General features: G+C 33.7%; 1 protein-coding gene across 3 annotated transcripts in view; it reads left to right on the plus strand.

Moving 5' to 3' along the window:
• Window positions 1-17132, plus strand: part of GPCPD1 (glycerophosphocholine phosphodiesterase 1) — a 65245-nt gene that overhangs the window by 14197 nt on the left and 33916 nt on the right. For 2 of the 3 annotated variants that reach the window (XM_039329418.1, XM_039329414.1), the window contains exons 3-6: window positions 6794-6890; window positions 8956-9040; window positions 13786-13861; window positions 15971-16009. In XM_039329418.1, the coding sequence (XP_039185352.1) occupies window positions 6794-6890; window positions 8956-9040; window positions 13786-13861; window positions 15971-16009 (297 nt within the window). Of the gene's footprint in view, window positions 1-3172; window positions 3285-6793; window positions 6891-8955; window positions 9041-13785; window positions 13862-15970; window positions 16010-17132 lie in introns of all 3 variants that reach the window. The other variant, XM_039329417.1, reaches the window with a different exon arrangement.

Genomic DNA, 17132 nt, shown 5'->3' on the forward strand with positions numbered 1-17132 from the left:
ACTTTATGGGTGGCATGCCTATTTAATATTTAATAAAAAAATGGACTGGGTCTTTAAATCTCATATTTTAAGAATTTCTTTACTTAGGATTTGGAGAAAATATTATAAAAGTGATTTTAAAGTTCCATTATGGGCTATACCTTGGCATGCGATAGAAGGAATAAAAAGAGGAGTAAAAATGGACATGGTGTCTTATAGTCAGTTACTTAGATGGGATGGGCAAAACTGGCAGTTAAGAATACGGGAAGATTTAGCGCAAGAAAATATTATTTATTCTTGGTTTCAATATAGGCAACTAGTAGATAAATGGAAGGTGGATTGTAAATTGGGTTTTCTTAGAGAAGATGGAAATCTTATTAAGCAAGTCAAGGATCAAAGACAAACCCATATCAAGAGAATTTATGGGGTATTAGTTGAAATGGACTCAGAAACGGAATTAATTAAAGATTGTATGATTAGATGGGCGCAGAATTTTGGTGTCCCAGTCTCATTGGACATTTGGGAAACCATTTGGGTGAGAAATGTCAAATTTACACAAGCACAGAACCTTAGGGAGAATTTTTATAAAATGTTTTATAGATGGCACCTTGATCCACAAAAAATGTCTCTTATGTACCCCGACGTGCAACCCAAATGTTGGAGATGTGGTTATAAGGATGCTTCCTATTATCATATTTGGTGGTCATACAGAGAGATAAAAGCATTTTGGATCAAAATATGGTGGAATATCCAGAGAATTTTTAGAAGGAGGGTAAAATTTACTCCGCAATTATTTTTGTTAGGTATTGTTACAGATTGTGATACAAAGGAGGTTGTATTGATGTTAAATTTGATTACAGCCGCTAGGCTGTTAGTAGGACAATATTGGAAGAAGGAATCTTTGCCTACATTGCAGGAATGGTTTCTTAAAGTAGCTTATCTGGCGGAAATGGCAAAGATTTCGGCTTTCTTAAAGCAACAAACGCAAGAGAAGTTCCTTGCTGTTTGGGACAAATGGATAAAATTTATACAATTTAGATTGGGTATACAAAAATATCACATAGCTTTTTTATAAGTTTTATTTTTATATATATATATAGATATTTTATATATATATATATAAATATAAATTTTTTAATTTAATTTTTTATTTTTATTTCTTAATTTTTAATTAAGCCTATATTCTGCTCTGGGAAGCTCAGGGGGGGGGGAAGGGAGGGTTTTTGTGAGGGGTGGGGGATGGGGTTTTTTTTTTTATATATGTAATGTTTAGTTTTTTTTGTATATGTTGTCTTTTGTTTTGTATTGTTTTTGTCTTTTTGTAAAATTTATAAAACTTTCAATAAAAAAAAAAAAATTTCACTAGGTAGCATATTCAGAAATATTGCATACCAAACCCCCAGCAGCTAGCAAGTTGTAGATGCCTTAGATTAGAGGCAACTTAAATTTTTTAGCCTAAAACATATGAGCCTTAAATGTTTATAAAATTAATGATATGTAACTATGTTATACATACTTACTGATGTTGCACATAGTATTAAAAAAACTTGGGAAGGATTCCATGGATGAGAGTCCTCAAAGGGAAAACAACTCAAGAAGCTTGGGAAATTTTGAAAAGTGAGATTATAAAAGACCAGTCTAGCACTATACCAATGAAGAAGAAAAATAACAGCTCTCAAAAGAAACCAGTATGGCTGCATAAAGAACTCTCTGATAAATTGAAAGACAAAAAGGACGAGTATCAAAAGTGGAAAGGGGAGCACATAAGGCAGAATATCAGCAAACAGCCTTGCAAAGATGAAGTGAGGAAAGCTAAGGCTCAAAATGAATTAAGGGTTGCAACAAAAGTCAAAAATGACAAAAAAAAAAAAAAGCTTCTGTCAACATGTAAAAATCAAGAAAAAGGTTAAGGAAATGATTGGTCCATTAGTGGGAGAAAGTGGCAAGAAAGTGACAAGCAACAGGGAGAAAGCAGAACTACTTAATTTGTTTTTTGCATCTGCCTTTACACAAAGGGAAAAAACAGTCCAACCTATCAAAAACAATACCATAAAAAAAGCTTAGAAACACAAGTTAAGATAGGCAAGAAAATTGTAAGAGAACACCTGTCCACCCTAGATGAGTTCAAATCACCAGGATTGATGGATTACGCCCCAAGGTTCTGAAGGAACCGGCAGATGTGATCTCAGAACCACTGAACTATATCTTTCAAAGATCCCAGAGCACTGGGGAACTACCAGAGGACTGGAAATGAGCTGATGTAGTTCCCATCTTCAAAAAAGGGGAAAAAATGGATCTGGGAAACTACAGACCTTTTAGCCTGACCTCAATACGTGGGAAGATTCTGGAAAAGATAAGCAACGAATCAGTGAACACCTAGAGGCAAACAAAGTCATAACCAAAAGCCAACACGGATTTGTCAAAAACAGATCATGCCAAACAACTTATTGCTTTCTTTGACCAGGTGACAAAATTAGTGGATCAGAGGAATGCTGTGAATATAATTTAGTTGGACTTCAGTAAGGCATTTGATAAAGTAAACCACAACCTACTACTTGATAAGATAGAAAAATGTGGGTTAACAGCATCACCACCAATATGTTGTAGCTGATTGACCAGCCATACTTAGCATGAAGGGAAGTGTGTAGTGGGGTGCCCCAGGGCTCTGTTCTGGGCCCAGTGCTCTTCAGCATCTTAATGATTTGGATGAGGGGATAGATGGGGAACTCATTAAATTTGCAGATGACACCAAGCTGGCAGGAATAGCCCTCACTCCAGAAGATAGACTTAAGATACAGAGGATCTGAACATTGGATGCTATCTAACAAAATGAAATTCAGTGGTGAAAAAAGTAAGGTTCTGCACAGTACAGTATAGGTGGTACCTTGCTCAATAGTAATTGTGAGAGGGATCTTGGAGTCCTGGTGAACAATCACTTAAATATGCGCCAACAGTGTGCTGCAGCTGCCAAAAAAGCCAACACAGTGCTAGGCTGCATTAACAGAGGGATAGAATCAAGATCACGTGAAGTGTTAATACCACTTTATAATGCCTTGGTAAGGCCACTTGGAATGCTGCATTCAGTTTTAGTCATGATGTAAAAATAACGTTGAGACTCTAGAAAGAATACAGAGAAGAGCAACAAAAATGATTAGAGGACTGGACACACACTGGATTCTTTTTAACTAAGCAGGACCATCTATCTGGATCCTGGAAGCATAGCAGCTCTGTGGAATGAGGTTTCCCCTGAGATCTGAGTGGCTTGCAGCCTGATGGCATTCCAGAAGCTCTTAAAGACCTTATGGGTATATATCATGTTTATCATATGGACTGAATTTGCCAACTTCTTTTTTTGTATAGATATTTTATTGGTTTTTAGCTATAACAATTTCCAGTGCCTGGTATATAGCATGTTGTCTTGGTTTACATTTTAACAAGAAAAAAAAGGATAGTAATAATTAACAGTCAATAATAATTAAATTTGATAATTCCATAATGAATATATTAATTAATAATACATTTCTTTGATCTTCCCTTCTCCCATTTGTATTTTCCTTCTTCAACCTTAGCCAAAATATAATTCTTAATATTTTCAATATATAAATAATTAGGTATAGGCATTTTTTATATTTATACAAATAATAATAATGTCTCTATATAACATTTTTTTCAGCTTATATTATTCTCATAACCATCATCTCATTAATTCAGCATACATTTATAATTTTTGTTCGCTTAGGTTCCGTTATGTTCAATCCAATTCTTATCAGTCATAATTTTTTCATATTAGTCATCTCACTGTCTAAATCTTCCCATTTAGGTACATTATCCCAATATTTTATGTCATGCATTATAAAAATACTCTACTTTTTATCTGTCTTATAGTATCTAGATATAACATCCTTTTTAATCAGTTTATATTTTACTTCTATATTAATAAAAGTTACATCATTCTACTATTTTAACATTTAATATATTATAAAACATACTATATTACTTAAATCTCATTATCCTTCTTATTATAAGGCCCCTTTATGTTTGAAATTCTCTGTTCTTTTAGCCATATTCAAACAAATGTTTATTCACGTAATACTCCCATTTGGTAGGGCGAGTCAATTCTCTTGTATCTTCAATTCTCTTGTATCTATCTCTGATGTTCTCTTGCCAAGTAATTTTCCAAGTTGATGTAATCTGCTTACCCAACAGTTCCTGTATTTTTACAAATGTTGTTGGGAATACAAAAGATGAAGTAAATAAGATAAATTCTTTCTGTCCCCCAAACTTTAATAGTTTTCCTAATAATTCCATTTTTCTTGTTGTATCAGAACTTCGTAGATTTTTTTCCTGTTGGTGTCAAATTGTATTTCTTTTCCTTTGTTATTTCATCAGTTTGATCATACTCTTAGTTTGTAATCTGCTGTCTGATTTGTTTGTTCTTTTGTTGTTATTTCCTGGGTATTTTTTAATTGTAGATTTAGATTGGAAATATGCTTATTTAAATCCTCAAAGTTGTTTCAAATTTCTTCGTGGTTTGAATCTATTGTCATTTGTATTTGTCCTAACATTACATATATTTCCTCCGGGAAAGTATTTCTCTTGCCTTGAAGTATTGCTTCTGGAGGCCCTTGATTTTCCAGGCTAAGTCCTTCAGGAGAAAATATTGAATGTGGCATCCTGTCATTTTTTGATATGTATGTGATATCCATGTTGTCTCCCCCCTTCAAATAATCTTTCATCAATGTTTTAATTCAAAAGTCAATTTATCAATCAGTTAAAATTACAGATTCAATATATTAAGCCACTTTAAATCCTTCCAGCAAATTCTCCTCTTAGCCAAAAAGCCAAAGTTCTCCCCCCCCCATAGACAATTCTTAGCTTTAAGCAACAATCCAGGTGTTTTTTTCTTCTTCTTTCAAACACTTTTTAATCTTACAGCTGGCTCTTCCTTTGTTCCCAGTTGTCTTCAAGGTTATTTGCAATTCAAAGGAACAACTTTTTCTTTGTTTCTGAGTCCTTATTGTTAATGTTCTATTCTCTTGATTATCCACTAGATGTCAGCGGTTATTTCTTTTTTCAATTTTTCTTTCCATCAAAAAATTATTTTTGTTATATATTTTTATAATTCTATCAGAAAATTTTTAGGGTATAATCTTGACAGTTTTTTAGTTCCTAGATTTGTCCAGACTGAAATATTTTAAATCAAATTTTAGTATATCTCTTTCAACCTTTTATGTTAATTCTCCCCTTCTGTCTGTAAGGGAAAGGGGATATAATCCCCTCCCTTCACTTCTGAAGGTTTTCTTGCTTTGAGGATCTTTTCAAGGATTTAAATAGTAGATAGAAGAAAGAAGATCAGTTCTCTCACCAATTCCAAGCACGCTGTTCACCGATATTTAAGTTCATGCTCTAAGACTTTGGCTGCAAGCAACTTGGGCTAGACACTGATCTCATGCTAGCCTTTCTCCTTTCGGGTTCTGAGGGCTTTTCCCGGATCAAACGAAGTGATTGCCGTCGCTCTGTGATCGACGGGGTGCTCCTCCTTCACAGTCACCTCTCTGGGGCAATTTCGGACCCATTTAGGGTCCCCCAAGTAGGAAGAAAATAGCCATGGGGAGCGGAGGTCTGGTCTCATGCAGCCATGCGCTACAGGTGCAAAAACCGGAAGTCTAGATTTGTCAACTTCTTATTGTTGTATGCTTTTTTTTATTGTATATTTGTTTTGTTATCCCAGAATTGGAATTGGGCAGTACCTAAGTCAAATAAAGTAATTTAAATAAATTTCATTCTAAAAAGAACATAGAAATCAAATGCCAACAATACCATTGAAAATATGATAAGTTAAAATTGCCATCATTATAAGCTAGCCCTATTTATTTTAAAATATTCTAGGGGCTTTAGCCTCTATGAAAATGTAAGGCATTTCAAATACAAAACACTTTGCATTAAAAATAATTTTGTATACTGTTATTATCTAGGCATTTTAGCTTGTAGAATCTTATGCAGTCAAAACTCTGCGTAAGATTCACATGTGTATATATGTATGTGTTTATATACATAGACACATGGGGTTTATTCCTATCATTTGCTGCATCTAGGCATTCACAGATAGGAAGACTACAGTAATATCAGGCTCCTGAAGAGAGTTCTTTGAAACTTGGATCATACCAATGTGAACCAGTACATTTCGAGATTTCAAAGCCTTTTCCAGCTGAGGCAGAGATAACAATATTCTTATGTATTCCCCTTTCCATGACAAATAACTCTTTGTCCAGTTAGAAGAAGGGTAATCAATTTGGGAATTGGATAAAGAGGCACTAAGAGTCAAAGGCTCTTCTTTCTTCTGCAATCATGATTAAGTTTATTATTTCCCCCATACACTACAGAATCAACTTTATGTCCTAGCCACTAATTGACAAATGGTTAGTTAGCTGTTAGATAAATAAGTATTAATTCACAGAGACACTAAGGAGGGAAAAGTGTACGGTGGATTGCCCACTTGTGACTTAGGAGGTAGCTGCTAACAAAAGATTACATGTACAGATCTGTTCAGGAAGGGAGTTACTGTTTTATTAGTGCAGAATATATTGGGTCCTAAGTAAAAGAAATCCAGCATATAAAATCTCAGTTTGGCCTATGAGCATGGGCTTCCACAGCAATGTTAACAATTCTAATATTTGGCAAAATCCCTTTCATATTTTTAATAGAAAGATAGCTTTGAGATTGTATCATTTTGCTTCTGGGTATATCACTTATGTTAATCTGAATACTCAATATTTGAAAGTTTATTATTTATTTTTTGATACTTTTTTTCTAGGAGAGGTTTTGGCTATATGTGGAAGCTGTTATTCTCTAGGAAACTGGAATCCACAGTGTGCAATAATCCTTCACCCAGAAGATGAGGCCGGTGATACGTAAGCTCTTTTCAGTAGTACATTAAAACCTAATAATAACTGTAACAGTCTGGATAATACTAAGTGCATTTGCTCATTTCATTTCCTTCACTGGTATCAAATTCCATTGTACTTAGGTGATTTGACATGCCTATAGGTTAAGGATTATTTGATTGATTATTAAATTTACCTCCCACCTTTTTTAACAGTTCAAAGCAGCATATGTAATGCCACATCTCCTATTTTCCCCGACAGCAAATACCTTATGAATACGGTTGGTCAAAAGACATATCGTTTGTTTTCATGTCTAAAGAAGGACAAGACCAAGAATTCACCATCTCCTGGTTTCTAGTTCAGCACCTTACTCACTACAACAAAATGGGCCTCATATGTATTTATTGCATTTGTATTCATCTTTTCTGTATGGATGCTCAGGTGTTGTACATGGGGGTCTCTCTCTCTCATTCCCTGGTAGATACTGAAATAACCCAGTTAGATACATTGGACTGAAAAAAATGTAAATGGCCCAAAGTCACTATCTGTAATCAAGTGAAGACCTGATCTTAACTCCTCCACATTTCAGTCTGGTTCTTTGACTATGATCACTAATTTGGCAGCATAACATAGTTGTGTGGCCAAAGTATTTATTTGGCTTGTTGACATATTTGATGTTCTGAGGATTCATTAGGGGCAGAATCACAGAATGACTACAGTTTAAAATTAGATTTCCCCAGATCCATTTTTATAATATGTTAAATTTCTAAATGCATCCCTATGTTACCTTTATTATAAATTAAAATTTCACATGTCTGCAACTGATTTTGGGAAGTAGAACCCGGAATGAGAAATAACATACAACTCCTTCCCCATCCCCATTTGTTTGTAATTACTAAGAAATAAGAGAAGCTGATACAGAGGAAGGAAAGAACCACAATATTCCTACATTAGCTATGTCAGCTAATGCCAGGGGCTGGAAGGTGTAAGAGGATACCTTTGATAGAATAAGATGAAATATTTTCCATGGCCCACATCTTTTCTCAGTACTGTACTAAAGGACCATGCTGATGGGAGAACAGTAGTATAGCCCATTGTGGATTAGCAGGACATCCCAAGTAATAATTATATTACTAAAAACACACCTTTATTATGTGGCCTTATTGTTAATTTCATATTTTTCTTTGCATTATTATTGCCCTTATTTTACCCAACTAGCTTGCATAATTGAGGGAGTAAGAAATGCTGTTTTGCAAAAATTTGAACTTTTTGATTAATTTTTGGCATGGAATGTTTTTTTCTCTCAGTCCAAGTGAGTGGAGATATTATTCTACTCATTTACTTAGAGGTGATTATATTATAATAAATTATATTATAGCCTGGTTGCTCATAGGTATTCATCAGCTTAGTTAATACAACATTGGAGTAGTTGTTAAATACTGTAAAAACAGTATTATTGTCATAAATGAAGCCTTTGAATAAGTACCAATATTTAAGTCTAGGTCAATGTTACTTATGTTGCATTCCCATAAGGTTAATCTCTAATTGGGAGATACATTCTACCGGTAGTTAGTAGTTGGTGCACATGTTCTTTTTTACTTTTGCTATACCTTTCAATGAAGTACAGTAGTTCTGGTAGGGAAAATACATTGTTTTTCCTAAGAATGACTCATTTTCAAAGAACTTTTGAAAATGATCTAAGAGCTATATATTGATCTTATTTAGTTTATGTTTTGGTAACAAAATATTGTTATGGTCAGGGTTGTCATCAGAAAAACTCGCATTCATTAGATTTCATGTTTCTTTTTAAAATGTTTGGGAGCTTTACTAGAACATGCAAGTGATTTTGTCAAAAAACACTTGATAAATGCCTCTTTTTTAAAATCTTGAATAATGTGCTAGGATGCTGGGAGAATTTTTATGTTCTCTTTAACCTATGAAGGTAATTAAAAGCTATGATTTCTACTTAAAGGAAAAGGGAGTAGAAAGGTTTTAAAATCTCATTGAAAATGCATGTGTGTATATGTATTTGCACAGCCAGTGATTTTTTATTGTTGTTTAACCTTCCTGTATTTTTTTTTAAATTCTGCAGTCTGCTGTGGAAAGCTACAGTTGATCTCCCTAGTGGAAAGAATATTACATATCGATATTTTCAAGGAAGTTTCTTAGAACCCAAGGTATGTATAATCAATGAACATTAATTAAACTTCTTAGCTAATTGATGGTAAAGTGTTTAAAAATAATCTACAGGCACTTCCAGATTTATGTAGCTGTTCCAAAAATCTTCTTTGATTTAATTTTTGCACAAGAATTGTGCCAACTGTGCAAAAACTGAAGTATATTCACAGGAATCTGAGCTTGGAATTTTGGTGGTGGATGATGAGGACTTAATTGCTAATTAATTTTCCACCCTTGAAAATTGTACATGTGGCTTATGAAAACATTTATTCTAAGTCAAATTTATGTAAGTCAATTCTTGCATAACTCTGGGGGTGTTTATACTTTATAGTCAGCTAACGAAATTCAGATATCCTGACAGCAGACTCTTTTTAAATCCACATTTTTTTTACACAAAAAGCATTCTAGATAAGCATAAAATCTGTATAGCAAAAGCAACGCATGTAGTATTTTTCCTATATAGGTAGCAAATGACAATTGATCCTTCCTCCTTAATCCCTATAGATTGAACCAAATAAATACCTGTGGTGAATGCACAGTAGTAATATATTCTATCCGTTTCTTATTCAGTTGCTTTCTATGTAGAGCATAAGTAGCCTAAAAAAACCAAACAAACTTAATGGTACCTTGTTGCTGATAACTTAAATTTGAACGCAAAGTATTAAATATGGCACTCACGACTTTTTCAAAATAGAAGTCCTGTTTTAAGGACATGCTAGAAGCAGACAATGACATAGAGGAGGCAGGAAAGCCATAAGTCAGAACACTTGCCAAATCAATTGTATTGTCATACTTTGGTTAATCATTTACAGTACAAATGATAGCATAACCATTAAAACCATTTAGACATTGGTAGATCTAATGTAATAAGACATACCCCCTTATAATACATGCAAACTTCATAGTATGTATTGGTAAGTGTGTTTCCTTTGAGTAGGTACTCTGTATTGTGCACGCTATAAGTACCGTGTGATGCAGAGGCTTCTGTGGTAAGTATACATTTTATGGAATAGCAGAGTAGAAACATACATAAAGGATCAGTATAAATGGACATCATGAACCTAGTTGCCAACAAAGATTTAATGATGGATGGAGTTGGTGGGAGAGGATATATTGCAGTGAAGCATATGTTGCTTCAGTGTGGGGATACAGTACAGGCAAGGTGAAAATAAATGAGATAGAAGAATGAAAAAAAAATAGATTTTCGTGTGATTGCAACTAAATATAAAATGAATGTATCCTGTGAATTGGATTAATAATAGGATAGTGCTTTTATAAAATATTTTGCTACATATTAGAATTTTAGTAATTTTTCTCAGATGTTTCATATTCCTTAATCTTGAGCTGAGAAACTGCCTACATTTAAAACTGAATTAAGATAAAATCCAGATGAGCTTTTTAATGTGTTAGAAACACAGGAATTAAATATGATTTTAAAGTACGTGAAATATAAATTGGAAGTACAGGAGCTGATGCAGGCTTACTTCCATGTACTGTTCACATTTTAAGTATTAAGGTAAATTAATTTTTTTGAGACCTCTAAGAGAAAAATGGCAAATCTATAAATTTTGCATGAATTTTACATGTTGATTAAGTTTGTATTTGTGGTTAGAATGGCAGTAAGAAAAGAAAATAGCAATTTGCTTTTGGACTTAATCATTTCGGATTGTGAAAGTGCCATATTTTTTTTGTAACAGCAACTTATTAAATCAGCCTTAGTCTTAAATATTTTGGTTACTGACATAATACTCTTTTGGAATTTTAGTAAGAGCAGGCCGATTTGCCGAGAGATAATGACTTGCATATGTACTAGATTATAGTTCTTTGGACTAAATTGAATTAATCAAACATTGTCAAATAGCTCAACTTTTCTCTCTTGCTACCATATTTAAAAACTGATTCATATTTGATTAATGCTTCAAGAATCTTGCTTGACAGAGAGGCACCTACTTGGGATACTTAAGAAACACTGATTCATTATCATATATTTAAAAACAGCTATTAAAAACTAGTGTAAATACACATAGCTGGCAGAATACTAAGGCTGTGAACCCTTTATACTTTTATTACGACAAGCAGAAATCCAATTTTTACTTTAAGAAAAATGAAACAATTTATGTCATATCCTCCTTTCCCTGCTCAAGTATCTTGAGAAATCTATAAATGGTGCTTTTTTTTCTTGTTTTGAGATGAGGTCTTCTTGTTTCTTAAACCAATCAAAAACCCCATCTATAATGATTTTATCAATTTGAAGTTAGGTTTTTATTGTTATTTGTTTGTTTATTTTGTAACTTTTGCCTTGAACAATGGAAGTTAATATCTCCTGGTATCTGTTCATTTGAAAATGGAAGCCTCACCAGACAAAGTTTTTCATTTGGGATGTTTATCCTATTATTGTAATCTTTTTGTTGATGAGGAATATAATGTGCACAAAATACATTCTTAACATCAGTTAAAATATATCTTCCACTTTTAATTACTTTAATTTGAAATATGATGTTTGACTTGGGACTGCTTAATACAAATATTTAATAAATTGTATGAGTGCAGTGCCTAATAATTCAGGGATACAAGTGATCATAAATGTTTAATTTGTAAAATCCCATCAGATGATTGTGTCAGTAATTCAAATACATCAGCATTTTAAGTGTTCATTTATTTAAGTAGCTTTTATTCTAAAACATAGTCTGCTTTCAGTGGGAAGTGTGCTGAAAATCAATAGTCCTGTATGTAAAGAATTGGATGATGGAAAAGCACTGCTGGCATGCTATAGTTGTTCAATTGCAGGCATGAAGATAGTTTTCATAACTTTTGTGCCACCTTACATGTAATTGGAAGAAAATAATTTATAATGCCAGGTTTCTTTGGCCAGACCAGACCAGACCTTCTGTATTATAAAATTATAAAATTATTGTCCTAGCAGATCAATGCTTTGTCTGTATCTAACCTTTGGTCATATGGAGGACCTATGTGAACTAATATGTATGACAGTGTCCGTGAATTGCCTCATCTACAGTTCTGTTCTCTTTTTATTAAAGCTTTAAGTGTTAGTCCTATGAATTATCTGGTAGTTTTAAATAAACTCCTAAACAAATTTTATCACTGAAAAGAATATATATATTCAACTGCTTCCACCAAAATAAGCCACATGCGCTATATAAAACATTGAAGATATGATATTATGCTATATGCGTAGAGTCAATGTTCCACCCAGGGACAGAATTTCTAAATTAATAAATTTATGTCACTAAGACATTGCTTTCCATATACTACAAAATTATGTATAATTAGATAGTATATTCTGGCTACCATGCCATCAGCAAAAGGATGCTACCCCTACACCAGTTTTTGCTAACAATTTCCTGAGATGCAGTACATTTGTTTTTTTCCTGCTTCCTGTTGCTTGTAATTTACAGGATGATTTAGTTTCAAGGTGATATTGGTGATGGTCAGATCTCTAAATAAAACCTTCTGGATATATATATATATATTCTCCAGTTGGCCTTGCTCTTAAATATTAAACAGAAATGGTCAATCTAAATTCATTTCGTGATCCAGATTTATTGTCTTCTCAAATACTCCTATTTCTTACGAGTCTGCAATCAAAGCAGCTTCATTGCCTTCTGATCCAGGTTTTCCATTATATATAGGGCAGGAGGCATCTGAATTAATTCCTTCTCAAAACACATATATTAAAATTAAAATATATAGCATTTGTCTTTATAAATCCTAATCCTGAGATTGGACTTGCATTTCCTCAATAACACTTTGCTAGTTCAAATAGATCTTAGAGATTTATGTAAATCATATTGTAGGAAGAAGGAAATATGCATAATCTATAAATTTATGCATGTTATTTAACGTTTAACTGGACTTTGGACAAATTATGCTTTAAAATATAATTTTAGGAAAAGCTGTATAGAACAGCTGAGCAACGTTGATATTTTTCAGACAAATATATATCCAAGTAGTAGGTCCGTGGCTACTTAATCAAATCTTTTGTTAATTCTTGGATATTTTACACTGAAAAAGTTTCCTGTTGAATCTAGGTAATTGCCACTGATTTTCAGCCAAAAGTCCACTTAGATGTACATTGTGTATATTCCATAGTAATATGTGGCAGGTTATATAGACTTGCAGCCTAATTAATAATTATGGAGGCTGCAATACCTGCATAATTTGTCATTTCCTACAAAACCATCATGTTAAAATATAATCCTGTTCATAAATATGAAGTATTCACGCTTCATAATCGTATTCCAGAAAGAATGTTGTCCTAAACTATGTTAATAGAATTATATCACTCCCAGTCTGGTCTTCCTTTTTATAAGAAGCCTATTTATGCGACTTATGGTAGAAGGGTATGTTTGGATGGGATTATACCCACTAGTTGAATTTAGATTTTCACATATTCAGTGTGGCCTCTGAATAGGCTGAAGTATGCAGATTTTATAAGAGATAAGGATGAATGCATATGTATGGGAAATATTGTAAAATGCTATCATAAAATTCCCCCGATACCATTCTTTGTCTGGAAAAATAAAAGACTGAATTTTGATTTTAGAGTGGGCTAAGGTATCATAATAGCATCAATTATTATAATAAACTTGGTATAAATTGAGGCCAGTCTTTGTACTTCAAAGGATGTACAAGCAAATTTGGCTCATGAAAGAATGTAAATGGCATCGCAGATAAACATTAATTTAACAAAAATTATTGCAGACATTTAACTTTTAAATTACAGACTATCGATGGTCCATGCCAAGTCATAATTCACAAGTGGGAGACTCATCTACCAGCACGATCAATAACCCCTTTAGGTATGGGCATCAACTGCATCTGTTTGAAACATATGCATAAGATTACTAATGTTACAAAATGGTTTAATTGGGTTATTATTTTGTAAGATTAACATTAATCTGCTACAAAGGGATCCTCCACCTAGCCAACATGAGCACTGCTTTCACAAATTTTGTAAAATGAATTTATATGACAGAAGACTTACAAATATTATTATCATGAGTCCATTTTTATCAGGTGTCCACAGGTTTTCATTGCCAAAATTTGCACATCTGGGTTTTAAGGCATGGTATGGTTGGATCCTGGCTCTCTTACCTTCAGTCTAGAAGCTAGGAAAAGGTGGTGGGGATCATCCTAGCACAGGTATATCATAGTTTGGAGATTCAGTACACTGAATCTTAACTCGGCTCACCGAAAGGAAAAGGAAATTTTAAGTTCATTTTTAAAGACTTTGAAATACTATTGATAATCATTATGCTTTGAGATTGAAAATCCATGCTGATATTTTCACAAGTTATGCCTGTGATAGAAACTATAAATTGTTAATGGTAAGTTGACATTTAAATACTAGTTAAATTTTCTTAAAGAGAACAATGACCTCAGAAACAAGACATTCTTTGTCTCCTATACTATGCTAAACATATTCATGAATAAAACAGGTTTTAAAATAAGCATAGATTACTATAAGCATAAATCATATACCTTTCATTAATTGAGGAGAAACAATACAACTGGAAACCTGGTATAATTTGGTCTGTTGCCTCCATTAAAAAGGTGATTTTATGAAGTAGCTTGTTTTTGAAGAATCTGAAAATATTGTCACTGGCCTTTCCATTCTACACTTCTATTATAATTGAAATATTATTTCTCATTCAATTGAAATGTATTGCTCAAAAGTAATTTCCATTTATTTTAAAAAAGTAAGGCTTCAAATTATTAAACCTAGGCTGATAGTCTTAGGCTACAATTCTGTGCATGTTTAGACAGGACAAGACTCAGCGAGATCTGTCTGAGTAGATTATACATACTTAGTTTATTTTCTGGCTTTCTGATTAAAAACAAGCCTGTCATAAGTTATTTTGGCTTATTAATTTCTTTTTTTAGTTAAATAATAAGGGATTTATGTCCTTCAATAATAAAAAGGTTTTTTTTCCGTTCGCTGATAGTTTAGATTCAATCCTGTTCAAGCAAAGATAACATCTTAAATTCAGGTAGACTCTTTGTGACACAACATGATAAATAACTTTCAACTGCCTTTAAAGGTAAATTAGTAACTTATTATAATCAAAATATTTTCTAGACCAAGTCTCTAGGTTTCAGTGACTCAACACGTTTTAGAAAATTTCTTATATTTTCCAGCTAATTTTAAAGTTTTTAATTTACCCCTTCAATCTTGGACAAAATAATCAAATAGAAAAATGCATTATTATCCATGGAGAGGATTATTATTATTCTAATGAGAATTTTTTTTTGTAATAGTGGAAAAAATGTGTCTCACATTTGAGAGATGAATAATAAAGATTTATACTTTAAAATTTAAGGGAGGGTTAAATATAACTTTCAAGATGTCAAAGTTCTATTTTCAAAAACTTATATAATTATGTTGAGTTTATTGTATATTTAAAGAATTCATTATTTACATATCTATAGCATGTGAAGACTAATGCTTGAAAAGTGAAAATATTTTAATAAAATCTTTATATCTCAATCATAAATAAGTAGCAAATTAGATATTTTAGCTGATACCATCTTCTGATTCATTCCATTAGTAACAATGATATATTGTCAAGATGATGACATACTGTTTTCATATTTTAGATAACTTGGATGGAAAGAAATACATCCTACTAAGAATGTTTTAAGATATACTTTAGCAATAAACAAAACTAGGCAATATTTTTTTTAGGTTGCAGTAAAGTTATTTATTATCTTCCTGTTTAAATTCTTTATTGAAAATAGTACTAAATTATTGTTAATTGTGTAAACCACTAGTTATCTAATCAAAAATAAGTTGCTTAAGTCCAAAAGATTTACTCTTTGGCAAGTGTGTAGGATTGCTGCCTAAACTAACAATTAAATTGTAATCTGTGAAGGTGTACTATTCTCACACTTTGTCCTTTTAATTCTAGATAATATTTCCATTGATGATGGATTCTTTGGAGTCTTTGGTAAGTGGTCAATCACTGACTTTAAAACATTAAACAGCTTTAAAAAGTAAAAGAACTGTGGTGGTAGAATGGTTAGAATGCAGTACTGCAGGCTACTTCTGCTAACTGCCAGCAGCTCAGTTTGATTCTCAACGGCTCAAGCTTGACTCAGCCTTCCATCCTTTTGAGGTCGGTAAAATGAACACCCAGATTGTTGGGGGCAATAGGCTAACTCTGTAAACTGCTTAGAAAGGGCTAGTAAAGCTGTCAACGTTGCTAACATCAGATGTTCTTTAAGGTAAACAATGCCTCAAAGTTCTTTTGAATAGTTTCATCTGCCGGAACCATGACAAAAGCACTGTGAAGCAGTATATAAGTCTAAGTCAGTGGTTCTCAACCTTTTTAATGCCACGACCCTCAACCAGTCGTAAGTTGAGGACTACTCAACCGATCATAAGTCGAGGACTACCTAACCGGTCGTAAGTCGAGAACTTTCCCTGCCCGGGAGCGCTGCGCATGCGTGGTGCCGCCCCCTGCGCTGGCCGAGGCGTAGCTGGCAAGCGGCAGAGACAGAGCAGGCCAACCACTGGCTGGGCCACCAGCTGGCCCAGCCCAAGGGAGGTAAGGCACCCGCCGGGCCCCACGCGCACCAGCAACCCTCCCTGCACCCGCTGGCCTCCCACCTCCCACCCCTGGCCCTCTTTTACTTACATTTTTAGTAGTTGCTCGGCAGGGAGGGGTGGAAACTTCCAGACAGCTCGCCTTCACTGCAGACAACTTGCAACACCGTTTGCAGAATGGGACTTTTGGCGGGCTCAGCAGGGCAGAGACAGCCTGGACAGTTCCTATTGGCTTTTGAAAGCCAATAGAATTAGACTCTATTCAAGAGAGTCTATTCTATTGGCTTTCAAAAGCCAATAGAATAAAACGGAGTAGCACAGCTAAGGAAAAGGGGAGAAAAATGGCGGACTGTGTTATTTGGCGACCCCGTGAAATGGTCGTTCAACCTCAAATGGGGTCCCGACCCACAGGTTGAGAACCGCTGGTCTAAGTGCTATTGCTATTAAGATGTAATATGTAAACATACTAGTAATAAGATGCACTTGAACTGAAAAAAATGCTTTTTAATAATTAGAATGTCAGA

The sequence above is a fragment of the Crotalus tigris genome, unplaced genomic scaffold (assembly GCF_016545835.1).
Source record: "Crotalus tigris isolate CLP2741 ecotype Arizona unplaced genomic scaffold, ASM1654583v1 scf7180000024397.1630199, whole genome shotgun sequence".
NCBI classification, from domain to species: Eukaryota; Metazoa; Chordata; class Lepidosauria; order Squamata; family Viperidae; genus Crotalus; species Crotalus tigris.